Raw genomic sequence first — 21,243 nt, 5'->3', positions numbered from 1 at the left:
GATGCATACAAGATTTCGTGTGTATGATAGAGCCCCTTTATCACTCCGTTGTGTTAGCAGCAAATATTAAACACAGGCAGATACCCATCAAGTCACTAGCCCTTACAAATGAGCCGAAATGAATTTTGTGGCTGATTTAAGTGCAAGGCCCTTTTTGCTTTGTACTGTTACTTTAATAAATGAGTAAGATTTCTTTTTACGCTACATAAATATTTTATCTCTGGTAACAAGCTGCTCAGTGTTGAATGTTTAAACTAGGTAAAATCTTCCCTAGTCTATGTAAATTATCCACCCCAAATTCTCTGCCAGTAAGAATGCAAGGCAAGCACAGCATCAGCTGAGAGTCATTGCCTGATAATGTTGAGTCACAATTACTCCACCCTCAGTATGCTGTGGAGGGCAGGCGCGGGGAGAGGCACTGTCTAGGCCCCCCTACCAACGAGGACTTCCTCCCCCAGAAGAGACTTTGTCCCCAGGAACCATGGGATAAGATTCAGAGGGTCTTTATTTAGACTTGAATAATCCACCACCTTCCTTTTCAAGACTATATGGAAATTCTTCAGAAAATAAACTGTGTGTCTTGGTGAGGAAAGATCCTTTAAAGAAACATGGTGAATTATTACAAAGTTCTAGGGGTGCCTCCAAATGCTTCCTCTTGTGATATTAAGAAGGCTTATCATCAGTTAGCTCTTCAGGTGCACCCAGACAAGAACCCGGAAAACAAGGAGGCAGCTGAGGAGGAATTCAAACAAGTAGCTGAAGCCTATGCTGTCTTGTCGGATCCCAAGAGACGCAGTAACTACGACAAGTCCAGAGGGAACCACATCAAAAGGGAAAACAGTGGAGATGGTGGAGACAAAAACTATTTGAAGAGGGAACTGTGGTTTGAGAGGCCACACTGTGGTTTTCAAAATGTCTTTGAAAATGAGGACCTCTTCTTGGGAGATTTTTTTCCCACTGGCTACATGGGTAGAACCAAATTTCACTCCTCCTTCTTTGATGTGACCCCCATTTTGGACACAGGATTTTCTACCTTTGTACCCCCGGGCTCCAGACCACATTCTTCCTCTGGGACATTTGTCCCCTATGTAAGCAGTGGGATGGGAAATTTCAGACTGGTCACCACTTGTAGCCAGATAGTGAATGGCAAGAGAGTTGTTACAAGGAAAGTTGTAGAAAATGTGAAATAGAAGACTGAAGCGGAAAAAGAAAGCCTATTCCGTCAGATCCCTCTACGTCACTGGTAAGGAGCTGCTGCCGGACTCGTTCACAGGCAGACTTTCCTGGGAGGCCGCTGAGTCTGATGCTCACCAAAGACAGTCGGAATCTGAGAGTGTGTCGGACTCGAACGGACAGGGGTCAGCTTAGCCCGAACATCTCCTTTTACAGAGAAAGAGAGTAGTGCTCCTTGTGTTTTACAAGGAGCTGGGAAGCAGCAGAGTTTGGCCCTTAGGACCAGCTCTTCTGATTCTAAACTGACCCTTCTTTTCCCTGCGCTATGTCGGGAGGCTGAGACCACCGCCACAGACACAGCCTCCTGAGTCGGGGCGCTGCTCTCAGGAACCCCACTGACTTCCCCAGGCCTACTCGGCCCCACCCTGCTGCCCTGCAGTTCGCCCTCTCAGTGGTCACTCTTTGTAGCCTTCCTCCTAGTTTCTTCCCACCTAGTCTTCTTTCTTCCGGTACATTTCCAATGAACTACATCACAATTAGATCAATCGCAAGAGTTATCTAAGTATAGATTGTTAGCAGAGAGAAAGAGTGAAAAGTAAATGGGTTAAGACCTTTTATATACTTTTTAAAATAGCTAACATTTATTGAGCACTCAGCTGATGTCAGGAATTCTACTTCACATATGTTATCTCAATAATACTTCCATAGTGAAATATAGTAACTACTTTCCCCCATCATATAGATAACAAAATGAGACTTCGATTAAGTATCTTGCTTCAGGCCCCACCTAATAAGCAATAAAATAGTGTCTTACATCTATAGATCCCTCTTATTTATTTTTAGATTTAGGGTCTTGTCCTCATTGGAAAGTTACACTTGTCATCCCTGAACCTTACTTCCACCCACAAGTACTTGCTGGAACTTACTAAGTATGCAAACATTTTGAATATTTTTGCCCAACAGGTGCTTGGTTACTTTTACATGAAGACAGTAGATGTAAGCAAAGTAAAAAATTTCACTGAAACTAGCCAATGATTATTATTACTAGCCAATGTATTATTTATACATGATTAACACATGTATAAATTGGATACCAAGATGTGAATTATCATTTTGTTTTGGCTTTAATCATGATATTCATGCAGTCGTGAGATTTTGTATTTGTTTAGCTGGATGTGGTCACACTCCAACCCGTTCATTTGAGTGAGGTTCATAGGAGGGGATCCTTGTGGAAAGTTACTGATGGAGTCTGCATTAGCACTTTTGTATTCCAGTTTCCAGCCTTAGGCTCAGTCTAGTACATGCACCATGCTGACTGGCACAATTTGGGTTTCGTTTGCATCACAGACTTTTTATACAAATGATGTAACAAATGAGTAGTTTTCTTAATTCAAGGAACACGCCTGTGTTTGTGATTTTTTATGTAGTTTTTCAACTTTTTAACATTTTAATCAATGTTTTGAACTTGAATAGGAATATTCCTGCATCACTCTGGCAGAGGGCAGCGTTCAGGCACAAAGCATTGTTCCAGAATGGAAACAGAAGGAGGATTTGAAATTAGAAGATAACTCATTTCTTTCAAAGCCCATACATTTCCCCTTAGTAGTCACGGAGAACCTCCTATGCATCAGGCACTATGCCCGTTGCCTTACGTGACAGCATCACGTTTAACCTCCAGAATCCTTCATGGGTTTACCTCCATGTTACAAGTGATGCAACTGGGGCTCAAGGAAGTAACTCTCTTACCCAGGGTCACACAACAAGTTGTGGAGACAAGGGTCAGCCTGTGTTGTGCTTGACCTGGAAGCTCACGTTTCTAATACGCTCCTGTTCGCCTGAGCTGCCAGTCATGATGTAATAAGAAAGTTTTATTGTATGTATGAGCACTATTCCTTTCAAATTTCTAAATGAGGATTTCCAGCCCTGGATGGATGGATGGCTCAGTTAGTTGGAGCATCATCCCTTATATCCAAACTTTGTGGGTTTGATTCCTAGTCAGGACGCGTGTGGGGAGCAACCGAGAGATGTCTCTCTCTCTCTCTCTCTCTGTGTCTCTCTCTCACACATCAATGAGTATGTCCTCAGACCAGGGATTTTTTTAGTGAGGGTTTCCAAACAGAGCTTCCTTTCACAAACCCTAGTCTGAGGTGAACTGCAGGGAGAAAGGGAAAATCTAATTGGAGCCTGGAACATGATTTTCCATTTTGTTTTAAATAAAATCCAAATTTCAGCATTTTTTGCAGACATACTTGGCTTCTGACAGAAATGCTGAGTTGTAGAGGACGTTTCGTTAGCAAAGATGTTTAAAAATTCACTTTCAGTTAATCAAGGAACTTTTCTTGTTGTATAAATGCAGGCAGTGACATCTCTTCCTGATGCTTGTTTGAAATGTGTAATAAGTGAAGTAGGAGCAAATACCAGCAAAGGAAAGATGGAGAGAGGAAAAGGCTTTGCCACTTTTTAAAGCATTTCAAGTGAGTCAGTGTTCATCTCAGTGTGTAAGCTAGAGCAGAGCTTTGAAGGTTCTTATAATTCAGGTTCCTGTCACCTCACAATGCCTTCAGAACAGCCACTGTGACTTCCAGGTGTCAGAAGCCCCTCTGCCCACTCTCAGACTTGCAGGTTGTACTGATGGGCCCTCTTTGGGATTACTAGCTGCTGAACTAGAAAAAAATACTTTAGGGTTGGAAATTCAGTCCCTGTGTCCTTAATTTTCCCCACTTACCCTGTTCAACCAACTGCTGTTTTATGCACTATGGTTTTGAATAGCTGTCTCCTACATATTAATGAGAAGTATTTTGTTTTTTTAGTAGATGACAAAATGAAGGTTTCCAACATTCAAAAATACCACAGACAAATTAGAAGTAATTCCTTGTCCTTCTGCTCTGGTTCGTGTTAGGTGTTTGATAAGTGAAAGGAGAACCTTGATCCTGTGAAGGAATAATGAATGACAAGTGATTGTATAACTTACTGGTCAGGGACAGGGAGCATTTGCAAGGGTGTTATCTCATGGAATCCTGTCAGAATCCCCTTGCCCCCTATTACCCACAGAGGAGAGAGAGGAGGAAGGGAACTTGCCTAAGGTCACGAAGTGGGTGTTTTTTCAGCCCCCTAGCCCAGCTAGTTCTCCCCGACAAAGAGATGTTCTATGCACATTTTCTTCACAGTCTGGTATTGTACATGAGGGAGTTTGGAGGAATGGCCCCCTTGGTCATGGTACAGAAGGGAGTCACAGTTTCATGTAGCTACAGCTGCACATTGGGTCCCCTTTCTCTCCCTTGGTGGGGGAGGTGGGTATGCATGTATGTGTGCAGAATGATGAAACAGGTATGTTGAGGCTTACCAAGCATATACAACTGGCCCATCTCTTGAACCCATGTTCCCTAAGAACTAACTCAGCTTCTCCCCGCAGTAAGTGATTACAAAAATAAGGTGGCAGTCAGCATTCTCAGTGCTTGCTTTCCAGAAGTTTCAAACCACTTTCTATACTTGGGGTCCTTGTATCTTTCATGAGAGGTCTGTTTTAATTTGCCCCAAAGCTTTGTAGCCTTCAGGTTAGTTGGAGTGAAGGATGCCTGGTTGGGTACTTGAAGGGTGTGGGGAGTGGACTCTTGAGGAGAACAGGGGAGAGAATTGCGGTGCACAGAGCCCTGCCCCTTGCTAACTTGTTTGGAATGTCAAAGCTCCATTAAGGGGAAGTGTGGCTGGGCCTTCAACATGAGAGGGTGGTTTTCAGGTTGAGGCAGTTGATTCTCCTTTAAAGGACAGGAAGAAAGTTCAGAGTGAGTGAGTCATTTTCCCAATGTTTATTGATGTGAGTGACAAGATTCCAGAAAACTAAGACTCTAGTCCCCATTAGTCCATCTAAACAGCACACACGTACTTCTAAATGCCGAGGGAGACAGAGGGACTTAGGAAGAGAACATCGGCTTTGGTTGTGGGCAGATGAGAATTCAAACCCTGTGCCATCCTTTCCTAATTTCTTGATCTTCATTCTTGATGGCTCACTTCTTGCACAGTTTCTGGTTTGCCTGTAAAATTAAGATGATAATCCCTGCCTGTCCTAATTTATAGAGTTATTTTAGGAACTAAGCACACAAAATTCTGCATAAACTATTGATATTTTATAAGTGGGAAGTGTCATTGTTTTTGGAAGCAATATCTTTGGGCATGGATACTTAAGGGTACATACTCCAAACTTGCTGTCAGTTTTTTAAGACATTTGTGGTGTGATCTTAAAAACAAGAGCAGCTATGAAATATATTTAATCTGAGAATAAAAGTAGAAAATGCAAGATAAAAATAGAAGATTTCATTTTGGCTAAGTGGAAAAGTAATGAATTTAGTTTGGAGATAATCAATGTGACTTTTTTCCTTTGAACTTCCTTCTTTTTTATTCTTGAGGTTTTGTACTTACATGTTGGCTTTACCCTCTGCTTCCATTGTAGGAAATTGATGGAAAATCCCTGCTGTTGATGACAAGAAATGATGTGTTGACAGGACTTCAGTTAAAACTGGGGCCTGCTCTGAAAATCTACGAGTACCACGTAAAACCTCTTCAGTCAAAGCATTTAAAGAACAACTCTTCATAGTACGGTCCGGTTGGGGTCTCAGACCTCAAAAAATGCACAAAGACATAATTCAGTTTCATGTGATGAAACTTTGTAAACAGAATACATACATGTGTATATGTAAAAAATTTCAACCAAATGAAACGTTATCCTATTGGATAGACTAGGCAATCCATCAGCTGACCTGAATTCAGTTAGGAGGAGCAAGGAGAACATGAGAACACGTGGACAGGATAGTTTTCCTTGTGGGGTTTGTCAAAGAGAGTGAAAGAAATCAGTCTTTGACACGATTAGATACCCTTCCCCAGAAAAGCTTTGAAATCACAAGGATTTTCTTCATTTCTTCATAGATGGCTTTCCCGAAATTCATTTAAAAATTTAATGGAATGAGCATCTTTTGGTTAGACTTGGGAAGGAGGAAAAAGAGAAAAGATTGCTGTCTCCCTTGATTTCCTCTGCTCCTTAGAGCTTGTGTTATTGGGATGGAATTGCTGACACCCTTTTTTATAGAGGGTCCTCCACTTGACCTTATTAAGGTTTCACTGGGATATGCTGTGATGTGTGAAATGAACATGCATCTTGGCCCCTTCAGGAGAAAACCGTAGCTCTAAAAGAAAAATTCTGTTGTGTATTGGGTATATCCATCCATATTCAGCTAGCTTTCACAGGGACTAACGGTATTTTCTGTATAGAATGGCTTTTAAATGGGTTCTTTGTTTCTGAAGAAAGCATTTTTTCGCTTTATGGTTGTATTTATAATAATTTGTTTCTGAAGAAATTTGCCAAGAGTTACAGATCAAAAAGCCTTGTTGCTAGCACAGAATATTTTTATATATATTCCTTCATGATGGTGTAATATTTTTTTAATTGCTCTGATGCTTTGTTTGGTTCCTGGTTTGAGCACTTGTTTTTAAAAACTTGAAGAAGTGGGCTTGCTACATCTCTGTTCAAAGAGACATTTGTTCAACCTCCGTGTGTCGATGCCTTGTTGGGTTGGTGCTTTGTGGTTGCAATAAAGCATTGCTTCAGTTGATTCCTGGTGCACGCTGACCTTTTCTTTTGGTTGCATCTGCAGTTGGGGTTAAGGACGAAGGTCCCTCCTTAAAACCATGGAAAGAAAGCTGAACCTTTAAAAAGTGTACATATGGGGCCCTGGCTGGGTGGCTCAGTTGGTCAGAGTGTCTTCCTGCACACTGAAAACATGTAGGTACAGGAAACATACAGATCTGTATGTGGACTTGTGGGGGTGACTTTCCTCGCAAGTCCCCCCAGCCGCCATGGATGAGAGTAATCATGACTGAGACATGATGTGATCTGCTTGGGGAGGAGAAGTGGCCATTTTCCCAGAGGAAAAAGGCTGTGAGCAGTGGCCAGTTTCTCAGGGGAAAAAGGTGTTGAGCCCACTTTTCTACGGGCTTTTATTGGGTCGTAATACACAGGAATACAGGGCAGCAAGGACCAAACAGTAGATAACATTTCAAAGAAATCTGAGGGCTTATTCTGAGTCAGAGTCTGTCAGGAACAGAGTTTTAGGGTTTATTGCTTGAACTCTTAACATATGAATGAAAGCACTCTTAGCAGAGCAGATTTCACAGGTTTATCAGGAAGTCTTTGTGATGCCAGATTTTCCCCCAGGACATGCTCTAGCAAGGCAAGGAGCTGCACCCCTCCCCATCAGGTATTCAGGCTTAAGGGGGTTAGAGCCAGGAAGCACTTCTCCCAGAGAACATGGGGACTCGGGCTTTGTCAAAGCGGGGGGGAGGGGGGGCGAGAGTCCATTGCTCCTTCTTTGTTGCATCCCCCAAGTCCTTCCATGAAGGCCTCCTATGTGATGGAGTCTGGCTTAGGTTGCTCCTTGCTGTGAGGGGTCGTAACTGTCATTGATTTCCGACCAAGCTTTGGGGGCAGGGAGAGGAAACTGAGGCAGTGTTCGCTTCCAGAGACAGGCTTTGTCTCCTGTGGCTCTCATTCCAAAGGTTGTCCCTCACCCTTAGCCACAGGGGTAGAGATACAATTCCTAGAACCAGGAAGAGTGGTCTACAACATGGACTGATCTTCTTTACGAATGGAATTGTCTAAGCATGCTTGGTTCCTTCTCTCATCCCCACCCAACAGCACACTTCAGGTATCCTTTTAACCTAAGATTTGTGTTGTTTTGTTTTGTTTTGTTTTGCTGTAGGCCAGTAGGGGTCATGAATTTGGGGGAAGTCTGATGAAGGCTGTGGACCTTCCTCCAGACAAAGAGTCATATTCCATACACAGAACTTCACAGAGGTGGTGGACTCCTCAAGGTCCCTCTTCCTTCCTCTCAAGAGTCACTATTTTAGAAAGTGTTACAATTCACTCCCCTGTGGAGGTCGTCTGGAGAACACACCGTCTGAGGACGAGAGTGACAAAGCACAGGAAATGGTATAGTGAGTGGGGTTCAAAGATACACTCCAAATTAATTGTTCACAGTATTCTGAAAGCTGTTTATTTATTTATTTTTAATGTATTTTTTTCTGTTTATTGAATTTGTTGGAGTGACACTGGTGAACAAAACTCCACAGGGTTCAGGTGCACAGATCTACAACACATCATCTGTGTGCTGCACTGTGTGTCCGCCACCCCAAGTCAAGTCTCCATCCATCACCATCTATGCCCCCGTGCTCTTCTCCCCCTCCCCCTCCCCCCGGCATCCGCCATACTGTTGACCGTGTCCATGAGTCCTTTCTCTCCTTTCTTTTTCATCGAATCCTTCCCTCCCCCCTCCCCACCACCCCTCCCCCATGGCTATCAGCCTGCCCTCTATTTATGAGTCTGTCTCTATTTTGCTTGTTAGCTCATTGTTGTTCATTACATTCCACAAATGGGTAAAATCATAAGGTACTTGTCTTTCTCCGACTGGAAATTTAAGTAATGCTTTGTTTTTCTTTAAGTGGGAGAGGGTCACAAAAGAGACCTTTTCTGTCCCCAAGTTCTCAGTCTACCCAAGACAGCAAACAGAAACACAAGAGTAAAAGGCAGAACGTAGTTAAGCACTATGAGGTGAGAGTAATGAAAGGTGAGACCGCGCCTGCCGGAGACCTAGGCGTGGAAAAAGGGACAGGAGCTCCCGTAGAAGGAAGACAGAATGAAGAACTTGACTAACCTTTCTGAAGGTGCTTCCCACAAGTGGCACAGTGATTCTGTTTGAACCCTCTGCCTCAAAGGGACAGCATGAGGAATGTCCAGGCCCGGCTTTTGTGCATCCACCCGAGACTTCCTGTAGTCGTTTGGGGTAGGGTTTGGCTGTGAGTGATAAAACCTGCCTCCCCTGCTCTGAACTCACCTCGACACGTCATATAAACAGGACAGAAGCTTGCTTCTTTTGATGTAATTGTCTAGGTAGGGGAACCAGGCATTCTCTGGTATGGTCCTCCATTATGTTAGGGGCAATAAGACTTCACCACCTTTTTGCTCCACTATGCATAGTACTCCTTCCTAGAATTTCACAGCCCAATGTGGCTGCGTTAGCTTTTGCCATTACCACTTGAATTCCAACCAGTGGGAAAACCAAAGGGGAAAGGTACATACCTCCTTTTCTTAAGGACATTTCCAAGAAATTGTTCCTCTTTATATCTTCTGATACCTTGCTGTCCAGAATTCAGTCACATGGCCATAACTAAGCTGCAAAAGAAGCCTGAAATATTTCTTATTTTTCTTAGAGACCAAGGGCCCGGTTAAAATTCAAAAGTCCCATAATTCTGGAGATGAAAGATAAAGAATATTGGGGGATGACTTGCTGTCACCAGTCAGTTGACCACTGAACACTTGGGAAAAATGACACTAAAAGTGTATCTTCCAGTTGTATTTTTCTCTAGATTTGAACTTGGGCTCAGACTCCTTTTAATCTGAGTGTTTTTATCACAGTCACCTTTCACACCTTTTGGAAGCTTTGTTCATTAATCCCGAGCTTACTCAACCAAGCTTCAAACCTGGACTGGTCTATTTTTTTAAAAAAGGGAAAGAAAATATATTTAATTGAAAGGTGAACCATCAGCCATGTTCCTGTCAAGGTGCAGAGGCCCGTGGCTTTGGCCACAAAACTGTGTCTGGGGGAGGACACGGTCCCAAGCTCAGGACTATGTCTGCCTCGCTGTCTCCTGTTACTCACTGACTGACAGACCGGACTTGCCCACCTCACCCTTTGATCTCTCGGCATCTCTGGCGTTTAGAGGCCACTTTATATTCACATCCCTCTCTCAAAACAAGTATTATCACCATTAATGCTGAAGACAGCTCAATAAATTTCATATTTTTAGAAATTAAATGATAGAGAAAATTGTGAGCCTTGATGTCAGCTAGAAAATGAGGATTCTGGAGTCAGGAGAGGATGGGGTGGGTATTTGCAGAGAAGTGCTCATGTGGAAGAATCGGTCCACCTAAAAGGGCATGAACAGCACCCCCAGTGGGGCCTCCAAGGAGTGCCTTAAACTCTGTCTCCAAAGTGGTGGGATGCAGAGTTCTCACTCTGTGACACCAGCGAACTGTGGAGCGCAGCGGACTCTGAACGCAGGCATTAGGACAAGCTGGGGGGGATGTAGCCTTCGGTCTCCGGTCTCATTCTTTGTCATATGAAACAAGTGATAGAAGTTCATCCATCCCCATGCATTACCATTCGAGTTTTATAATAGCTCCTTGTCTCTCTTGTTATCTCTTGTATCACAGCCCAAACATTCACCGTACCCACAATAAATTAGCATTTAACCAATTAAAAAAAGGAAATCAAACAAAAGAATCAAATCATTCTTCAGCCTCTGTTGACAGCTTTCAGGTAAAACTAGCAAATTAAAGATAGTCTCCCCATTCTTACGCCCAGAATGAAGGCCTGCGACAGGCAAGCCTGAGTACCGTGGCATCAAGGGTGGCTGCTTTCACACCTTTCCCTCCTACTCCCAAGCCAGGGACAAGCAGTGCGACCAAAATAGGCCATGGAGAGTAGCTGGAAGTACTTGAAATTCAGCAGGTAGGCAGCCTTTGTCCCCAGTCAACAGCAAAACCAGAGCCGGCTGATTCCTTTTCAGATCACACTGAATTTCTATTAATGTGATCTGGGTCTGCAGCTAGGAGCAGATACACACATCACGTGGGGAAGCACATCACGAGTGCAAGTGGGAGCAAGCATGCCTTGATGCCAATAGATTGTATGTGAAAACTGTTTAATGTTAACCTTGATTATTTTTAACCAAAGGGGCCGGCAGGGAAGCAGAAGCACAAGGGACTTCAAAAAGTAATTGCCACTCCGCCCGGCTCCCCACCCCACACCTGAACCTCTATGATTCCGTCTCTAGGAAAGACATGTAATGAACTGATTTAAAGGGAAGCTCACAGACTGGTTGCTCTTCAGTAAAACCTAAGCTGACATGTTTTCCTTTGGCCAGTACAGTATGTACATGTTTTCGCAACTACATTTGCTTTCTTCTAGGTCAGGCCGAAAGCTCCAATTCATTACAATCTTTTAGCTCCCCAATCTTTTGCAGCCAGCAAAGGCATAGTTCTACACTGACTGTCTAGATCCTGAGGTATGGTGAAATGTAGACCCCTGACCTAAAGCAAAGAGACACAGACAGCCTCCTTAGCGTAATCTAATTCAGGAACCGGAGATTAGCAGGGCGCAGATTTCACTGAAAACAGGCTGGCATATTGCACTGGAGTGTGCAGCAGATACGGGCATCGTTTCTGATGCGCACTGGACATGATGAATACGATGAAAAAGAGACCAGTTGCTGGCAGTCTCCTCATCTGTCCTCAACAGATATCCCCCATGAGCATGGATTCTGCCCTCTGAGCTCAGAGTACTCATCAGGGCACACAATGTTCTTCCATTGCATTAGTGAAATGTATCTTCGCAGCAATTTAATTTGGAAATGTCTAATGACCCACAGTTATCCAGCCGCTCCCATATTTGGAAGCCGAATGCAAAAAGGACTTACTGGTGGAGATCCATCTGCCTTTGACGGTCATTGCAAATGGGATCTGCAGGGGTCAGGCCTGGGCACAGAGCTGTTAGCTGTTCTCTGTAATGACGGGAGGATGAAGCTAGATGTTCAAAGAGCTGACTGCTGTAGGACAGATATGCTTCTTAAGAGAAAGACTTGTTAATTCTGCTTCTAACCAGGAACAGAAGCTGCAGGAAGGAGGGAGAGAGCCATGGGTGCATTAATGAGCAGCTCGTTAGCTTCATGCTGTAGCTCCAGAGGCAATTAAATAGTTTGGGTACCATTTCTGGCCAGGAGTGGCAGTTCTACGGAGGGAAAAAGAGATTACAACAATCACATCCAAGTTCATCTGGTGACTGTGGCTGTCTTCTATCTTTGTGAGCTTCAAGAAGAGAGTTGTGTCTCACCCACACTGGGGCAGAATAACAGAGGAGACTGTGAATAAAGCAAGAGAAATCTTTGGCTGCTTGCAAATCGGTAGCTATATGAATTAATGTCTATTTACCTTAGGCAGGCTGCTCCGGTCTACAGTTATCTCTAGAGAGAAATCAGGAAAGCCAGGGCTGTCAGGCAATCTCCAGATAGAAAATGTGCCCCTCTTCCATCGATAGGTACATGGACAGACTTACCGCCTTTACCATGGCACAGGTGGGGGAGAAGTTAATAGCAAAAGGGTAAACAATACTGAACCTACCTCCTTACCACCCATGGAGCAGGCTGTGACCTGGGCAGCCAGGTCTCCAAACAGCAAGATAAGGGAACACGTGCCATGAGGTAACCATGCTGTCACCTGGGCATCACCACAGGGCATGTTAGGTCACAGAGCTTAGAGGCCTTAAGCTCCCAGAAAAGTCAGGTAAAGCACACATGGAATGTTCTGCCGTAAGGCTCTCCAGCTCTGTCATCCGTGGGGCACACCTGCGGTAAAGCGCTCAGGTTAAATGCCTTCATGCTGAGTTAAAGGTAGCAGAATCATCCTATAAATGGTGTTTCATTCTTTTTCCCCCCGGATTATAACCTATTTTTATATGCTGGGAAATATACAATTTGAAAATAAGATTAGAAAACTCATCAGATTATGGACACAAATTTGAGGGAAACTCAGTAAAACTCTTCAGTCAACCAACTCGCTGTACCATCAAGAATCAGTGTTTGGGACAGTGTCCTCCAACCTGCGCCAGAACTCAGTAACACAGGTTGGTGCACTGTGGTGCGGTGGGTGGAAGCACTGGAGCCATTCCCAATAAACCTGAACTTGAGTCCGTCCCACCATTTACTTGGCGTGGGAACTCGGGTCAGACGTGTGGCTCCTCTGGCCTCAGGTACCTGCTCGGTTCTCCGGTGCGGACACAGAGGCAGAGCCCGCGGCACTAGCCTGGCACCATCCCGTGAAAATACAATGCGAGGCACATGTGCAGTTTTCAGTTTTCTGGGAGTCACATTTTAAAAGTAAAAAGAAACAGAATTAAATAACTCGATATATCCCAAATTTACCATTTCCATATCTAAGCACTACAATAGTAATTAATGATATATTTTATCATCTTTTTTCATGTCTTCAAAATCCACTGTGTATTTTATACTTACAGGACATCTCAATTAGGACAGAACAGCTCAAGTGTATCAGTTTGGACAAGTTTCTGTTGAAAACCCAAATAATGGTGACTTAGACAAGACAGACGTCTTTGGTCATGTATATGAGGTCTGAAGATAAGCAGGCCAGGGTTGGTGTGACCACTGCACAATCACTGGGCCTTAGACTTCCAGAGCACTGCTCCACCATCCTTAACACACAGCTTCCTCTGTGGTCCAAGGTGGCTGCTTAGACTTTGCTTATCACAACTGTATTCCAGCCAGGAAAAAAAAAAAGAAAAAAAGTTGCATATAGCAACTTGCACTTACATCCCTTTAATAAGAACTTAGTCATGGGGCCATAGCTCCTTGCAAGGTAGGTTGGGAAGTAGCCGGCCAAGCAGCAGCTAAATCAAGGACAGGAGTACGAATGCTGTGGGAAAGCAGGCAACCCCTCCACAGTACCAGTCTCGTAAGGTCAATGGAGAAGTGAATGAGACTACAGTGTACAGTCAACGGTATGACTGTACGGAGAGTGAATCAAAGTGTGGCTTTATTCCATGATCTCACTCCACTTCAACCTCGGCCAAGTCACAGGATTAACAAACACGCTGAACCCAAATACTGCTCGTTTGATGCATTCTAATATTACCAAAAGATAAAACAACTTCTTTCTTAGGTCCTTGGATATCAGGTAGTTCTAAAGCTCTATCTTTGTAAGGGCACATAAAAAAACCTGCATTTTTTAAGCTTCATAAAAATTGGTAATGCTGAGTTAAGGGAAATGTGCTAAGCAAAATGCATGTTTTTATTGGTCCCCAAAGACATAGAGAAGTTAGTTAGAAGCTTTTGTGAATTCTAGATACATCCTCTCCCTAATTAGAAATGAGCATACAATGACGTGTCAAATGGTTTTATGAGGCTAATTAAAGGGAGAACTCTGATACCTTCGGATCAACAACAAACAGCAAAAAAAGAAAAACAAAAATAATAGCATTTTAAAATCTGAGTCAATCTGCATTCATTAATTTGAGCCAATTAGGTTGACATCAGTCTGTTTAATTGTCTATTTGGGCATCTTTCATAATGAATTTTTAATGCTAAGGTGACTTCTTCCAGCCACCAGAATGCAGGTCATTCATCAGTCTTCTGTGTGGTGTGCATGCGGAATGCAGAGTAAGTTAGCACTGCCTAATCCACACAGAGTGAAAAGGAAACTTCAGAACTGTGCATCCAGCCTGGAGGAGCAAGGGAACAGCGCTGACTTATCTGTCAGGCCCCGTGCAACTCTATTAACCTCTGTTGGTTCAATTGCCTCGCATGTAAAATAAGTAAGTCCAACTAGAACTTTGTTTCTGCAATTCATTGCTGTGACTTTCTAAGGATCCAATTATTTGAGATACATGTGTCACTGCTCCCCTCCACCATTCAATGAAAACTCCCAGCCTTGTCATGTTTTCCAGTGTCATTTCCCCTTTATAAACGTTCTAAGATTTTAGTCTGATTGATTCTCGCTTGGCTGTGCAGTGGGCTGGGAACGATGGGCTTGAGCATTGTCGAGTCGGCTGATTGAACAAGCCTACAGCTTTGAGTTTAAATCACTCCCATTAGATCCTCTGGTGGAAGTATCCCCCTTTGAGGAATAGGACTGCTCCACAATCAGAGCCTAGAGTTGAGGGGATGGAAAAGCATAAACTTCCCAGCGGGTCACTAGGAACGATGGTAAGTGGGGCCATTGCTATTCCTGCCCTTGGGTAGCAGCCCCATGTGCTCTACCATTTGGAGACACAGCCCCATATGAAAGTCAAGTATCTGGGGAATGTACTGCATCCTGGAGGCTGATACTCCATCATCACATGGTATCACCATCAAGCTGACCCCTCACTGTGCCTTTAAAAGACCTCTCAGACCTCTGCATCGCTCTATGAGGCCAGCAGCTCTTGGGTGGTGCAGGATGTGGTTGGATCGGAGCACCATATGGCCATCCACAGGCTGCCATTTTATTTTAAAGTAGATCCCTTGGTCCGAGCAATATTTGGCAAGATGGTCCAAACCCCTGGATAGTGCTGCTGGCTGAGTCCCTGCAGGCAAGAAAGGCAAACCATATCCAAAGGACGCACCAGTTCTGGTTGAGTCACTGCCCCCGTCAGAGTGAAAGGGGTCCAATACATTTAGCTTGCTGCTGAGAAGCTGGTTCGTGTTCTCAAGGATTGGTGGCCTATTAAGTTTTCCCTTGATATTGGTTTCTACTGCTGGAAAGTTGGATATTTGTCAGCAACAGTTATGGGCAGTAATGGAAAGCTGAATGCCATGTGTATGGATCCTATCTCTTCTACTATGACTACTATCTCTTCTACTATGACAACTATACTTGTGAGCTCATTGTGCCAGCACTAGATCGCCAGTGACAAAAGATGACTGACATTAACTAGCCCCGTCATCTGCCCACTTGATGGGTCAGTGCCTCTTCCATAATTAATGCCCTTTGATAGGTATTAAGCAATACAAAGATTCTCACATTTCATGTCCACTCCCACTGTGATTTGTGTCCAGGTCTTTGTTTACAAAGATCACTGAGTAACAACATGGAGAAGTCAATGGCATTTAAAGAATTTATTACTTATATTTTCTGAGAAAAAGGGGCATGACACACTATATAGGGCCAGAATGAAAGAACTGGGTTTTGGTCAGGAGGCAGAATCGAGAGCAAGGGAAAGGCCTAAGCCAGAGCCTTAACTGGAGTGTCCACGGGAAAGGCAAACCAGGGCAGAGTAAACAGTTCAGAATTCGCTGGTTTGAATAATTCCCACAGGCCTTAGGGCACAGGGGCTGTCTCTAGCTGTCTGGTTCTTGGCCCTGGGGTGACGTGGGCAGGGGAAGCATTGGTGTGGTGTGTAAGTCAGGTAAAGGAGGTGGTTAGGTTACATCTGAGAGACAAGCTCCCAAGTAAGTTTTCATCTTTAGGTATTAGCTACACCTGGGAGGGGTGCTCTCTCCCTGGGTCTGTAAGTCCCCCCAATATCTCAAAACATCATAAGATACAGAAAATAAAAAACGTGATGAAGACATACAGCTCCATTCACCAGCCTCTTTCTTGTCCCCAATCTCTCAATCTTTCTCTTCCCAGGAGACTGACCAACCAACCAAGACATTCTCCCTTGAGTATTTACGTCTTCTTACCTAAGGCCACTTTTCTCTCTACACAAAGTAGATGACCTTTTGATGCATTTCCTAAATCTTTACTCACTGGGAGGTTTCCCTTTGCCACGGTCATAAAAGCTTCCCTCTACAACCACTGTTGGATGCCATGGAAAATGAGGCCCACACCCCTGTCCTGCATTCTCTCGCCCTACTGTACCTGCTCCCAGACCTGTCATTCGCATCCTACAGTGGATTCCTGCTGGGCTCACCAGACCCTGATGTTTGTCGGGTTTGCTAGGAACCTGTTCATGATGAGCCGCTCCAGACGCAAAGTCTCTTACTGTTCCATGACAGACATTTGTCTTTATTAAGACCCAGTAACACATCATGAGCTATTTTTCACATGGTGAACAGTTATCTTCTGCAGTGAGCATGCTACAAACCCTGTTGTACTTTTCCTGTTGCGGCTTGCTATAAGCCCCCACAGCATCTTCCCCAATCAGAGACACTTCTAATAGAATATGGGCTGCTAAATTATATGGCCCAAGCACTAGGAATGTTTGTGCCCAGCCTGGACCCGCGGCATAGCCTTTTGCTACTCTGGGCCCCATACAAAGCTGGAGGCCCCTGTTAGTGGGTTGGGCCAGTATTTCCACTGGGGTATCCCATTGGAATATGACGGCTTCAACCCCCAAAGAAATTTCTAGGCATTGTGTTTGCTTCTTAGTGGTAGAAAGAGTGAGATGTAGTAATGTGTTCTTTATTTCGAAAGAAATGTCCTAGAATGCACTGGACCTGGGACAATCAAACTTTTTCTCTATAGGGCCAGAGGGCAAATATTTTAGGCTTCGTGGCCCAAATACTCTCTGTTACAACTACTCAACTCTACCAAAGCAACCATAGACAATGCACAAGCAAATGGGCCTGGCTGTGTTCCAATAACATTTTATTTACAAAATACACGTGGTGGGACAGATTTTCCCAACACCCACATGTTTCACTAGTGTGGGGTCCCTGCGGTGGGTTTCTCTGTCATGCTCTGTCATGCACAAGCATCACTTCCTGCTCCTCCAGTCCAGTTCACATGATGACACCGTGGATGTGATGGACCGATGTGATATTCTGTGGAATATCCAGATGGTCAAGTTTCCATATACCAACAGTAGGAGACTTGTAGTCCTGAGCAAGACCGTAAACAAATACAATGGTCCATCCCATGTGAATGAAAATTGCTCCTGTTCCTCCTTTTTATTATTTATTGTTATTGTATTACCTATTACAGGTGTCCCAATCCCCCCCTTTTCCCTGCTCCGCCCATCCCACCTGCATCTCTGCTCCCACAGTCAATTCCCACACCATTGTCCATGTCCGTGGGTCATCCAACTGTCAGTTTGTTCCATGTTTTCATGCCTGTGGTTCTATTTTGTTTTTTAGTTTATTTTGCTCATTAGATTGTTCCTCCTTCTTGATTTGAAAGTCTGATGGGTTTTATCCAGGGATTCAGGATTCACTCTCAGGATTCAGTCTCATGTATAATCTTTGAACTCCTGTGAGTCTTTGCCGTTCTGTTGGGCTGTAGTCCCTTTCCTCCCTGAGTAGACCCAGCACGTCTCTGTCTGGTTTGTGATGTGACTTGACCTTAATGAACAGGTCTGGTGGCCCAGGAGAGGAGGTGGGGATAGATCCTGGGGGACTGTTTCATTGCTAGGCAGAAGCCTCTGTTGGAAGGAAAGGGCCATGGGGGCAGTGCTAGCTCTTAGCAGGGAGAAAGGAGAAGGAGGCCAGAGAATTCAGGGAAATCTGAGGACTTGAGGTTTCAGGTGCATCAATCAGGACCCTGATTTTCGTATGGCAGACCTCTCCAGGTTGAGGATTCAATGTTCTCTGGAATTCTGCTATTCTTATAAGTTCTGGGTTTGATCCTAAAATGTTTCTGGCATCTGGCCACAGTCTGTTTAAATAGGACGGGGCAAAAGCAGGTTTACAGTTGTGAGTACACAAAACAGAGTTTGTTCTTGTAATATTATTTAGTATTGTACTATTTTTCATATAAACAATTGTAAACCTACTTTGCCCCACCCTGTATGCTGCCGAAGATGCCCTCTTGTTTTGCCTTATACTGGTTATTAGTCATCCTCAGCTATTAATTCTTTCTAAATGCTTTCATGGTCCCCAGCAATACTCATCCAAATTCCAGAGTCCTTGTAATAATTATTTCCCCTAAACTTCTCAAGCATCTAAGATACTGCCCCTGCCAGGATAGTCCTTCTTCTAGGGCCCCCTCCCCATTCACCTCTGGTGAAAGGCTTAACAACTGCATGGCTACATTTCCTGGCTCATGGCCTGCTGATCAGTGAGTGGTCCAGCTCCAAACACCCCATCTTAGAGTCTTCTTCCTAGAACCACTCTTGGTATGCCAGGGTACCTTGCCTGTGAAACACAGAGTGAGACCCTGAGATTATCAGGTGGGAGGTTAATTGGGGAGTGGTCTCCAGACCAAGGCCTGTGAACAGTGAGGGAAGCTGGACTGGACAGAGGACTTTACCAGTTGGGAGCTTTGGAGCTGGAATGTGCCTGCAGAGTTGTTCCACCTGAGGCAAGGAGATCAGGATCTTGCGTCCCTCACGATGACTAGCAGAAGAGTGGGAGTAAACTTGGGGAAAACAGCTTCCTTTAGCCAAGGGCACTTCCTGTGCAGGGATCTAACTCAGCCATCAGAGGCCAGCACGGCTGGCAGCTGAGTGCCTTGGTCCCAGGAGAGACCTGGGTGATGCACCACCACATCTTCAGCAGGAGCTTCCCCCCTCACTCTGTGGGGGAACACAGCCACACACTGAGAATGGCGAAACGAGGAATGGAATGAGCCTGAGGACTTGTGCTATCACCAAATGGACAAATCAGTCCCGGGACAGTCTGTCTCAGCCTCGTAAGTAAATCAGATGTCCTTTCAGTTTAAGACACTCTCACCTAAGAGTGGCCAGTCACTTGAAACCAACAGCATTCTCGCTCACACATGCATTATTTCATTGACTCTTCAGCTACTCTGAGATAAGGATTATTATTATTTTCATTTCAAAATTAGAGAACTAAAGGGTTAGTGTACATGGTACAAGGTCATGTAGCTAGAAGTTGGTGAAGCCCCATCTAAACCGTAATCACTACCTACATCCAAATTCTATGCTCTTCTACCTTTTATAAACATCTGTGGGACAGCTGATCAAACTGGAAGGGAAATGCCACCATCCCCAAGATATGAAGAGAATGTACCTAAAGAACTAGTGGGTACCAAAAGAGCTACCCTCAAGATGCCCACTGTCCCCCCTGACTTGTTATAGTAGGCTCGGTGGTTACCTCCAAATCTTATGTCTACATTCTGATCGCCAGAACCTATAAATGTGACCTTATGTGGACAAAAAGAGACTTTGTAGATGTCAGTAAGTTAAGGACCTTGAGATGAAGCAATCCCTGTAGGTTATCTGGGAAGGCCCTAAATGCACACAGGGAAGACAGACAAGAGAAAGAGGGAGTGTGACCATGGAGACAGAGGTTAGAGTAGTGGAGCCACAAGCCAAGGAGCCTCTGAAGGTACCAGAAGATGAAGGAAGAAAGAGCAAGGCCGAAATCTTTTCTAGAGCTTTGAAGAGAGCACAATTCCACCAGCCCCTCAGTTATGGCCGTCTGGCCAGAACAATGAGGGAATAAATTTCTGTTGTTATATACTACCAAGTTTGTGTTACTTTGTTACAGTGGCTTCAGGAAACTAATACACCTGGTTCCTTGTCTTTTATTCTAGGCTTGTGGTGGGCAGTTAGACAGACAGCAGCAGAGCAAGGACGATGGGCCACATGCAGAAGGTCACCAGGGCACAGAGCCCCGGGTGCCTAGCAACAGGGCAGAATTGGGAAAACAAGGACTTTACCTCCAGAGTGACCTTTCCTCCTCTAGCATATCACTGGGCGTGTGGTTTTGAACCCTTGACCTTTCCTGTCATTGGTCATGCAGTTTAGACCCCCTGACATTTCATATCCCTGTTCATGCAGTTCGGACCCTCCCCTGACCTTTTCTCCCCTGGCTTGTTGCTAGTCACATGGGTGAGAGCCCTCACAGGGGGGATGAACAAGGGCCCTGGAGAATAGCTTTTAATCATTAAGCCCCCAGAACAATGAGGTTCTGACCCTCATCAAATACATCTAGGCTTCAGGTATGTTTCAGCTCCAAGCTGAGAAAAGCAGCAAAACTGGATAAGCCATGTCAGGGCTGACATCAGGACCAGTTGCACTGACTAATGACCCTCTGCCCTGGCGCTGACCAATCAGTAGAGACCATAACCCTGAAAGGACTCATGTAGAAAGCTGATGAATATTCTACTGGGATCATCCCAAGACTTTCAAAGAAATAACCCGCAAGACAGAGGACCCAGCACAATTCTCTCTATGGAACACACAGCACCTTTCCCCTCCCCATCTCCTTGGGTGCTGTCTCCTTGCCTCTCTCTCCTAAGCTCCAAGGGTCTTTTTTTTTTTGCCTCTGTAGTTTGTTGCCTGAACCTATTTCTTCTACAACTCACTTCTTCTGCCACTGTGATTTTATAAATAGACTTCCTATTACAGTTTGAGTCTTGGCTCTGAATTGTTTCTTAGCCAGAACTCAAGTACCAAGGTTGCTGAACCAAGGTCCAGCCTGACTCCATGTAGTTGAGTATATTCTTTATGTGGTGAATTTCTATTGGAATCCTTTGTACGTTAAGGATAGAATGTAAACTACTTCCTCAGTAGAGAGTGAGCATTTTCCTGAACAGTAGGTCCATGGCCATTATATTCTCAATAG

General features: G+C 44.4%; 1 protein-coding gene across 2 annotated transcripts in view; it reads left to right on the top strand.

Annotated features, from left to right (window-relative positions):
• SAMD13 (sterile alpha motif domain containing 13) overlaps positions 1-6,766 on the top strand; it is a 58,452-nt gene extending 51,686 nt beyond the window's left edge. For both annotated transcript variants that reach the window (XM_037060973.1, XM_037060976.1), the window contains exon 4: positions 5,621-6,766. In XM_037060973.1, the coding sequence (XP_036916868.1) occupies positions 5,621-5,764 (144 nt within the window). In that variant the 3' untranslated portion in view covers positions 5,765-6,766. The remainder of the gene's footprint in view (positions 1-5,620) is intronic.
• Positions 6,767-21,243: the final 14,477 nt, after the last annotated feature.

Source organism: Sturnira hondurensis, unplaced genomic scaffold, assembly GCF_014824575.4.
Source record: "Sturnira hondurensis isolate 20B ecotype Veracruz unplaced genomic scaffold, ASM1482457v3 Scaffold0013063, whole genome shotgun sequence".
NCBI lineage: Eukaryota > Metazoa > Chordata > Mammalia > Chiroptera > Phyllostomidae > Sturnira > Sturnira hondurensis.
This window is presented reverse-complemented; position numbering and strand designations above follow the sequence as displayed.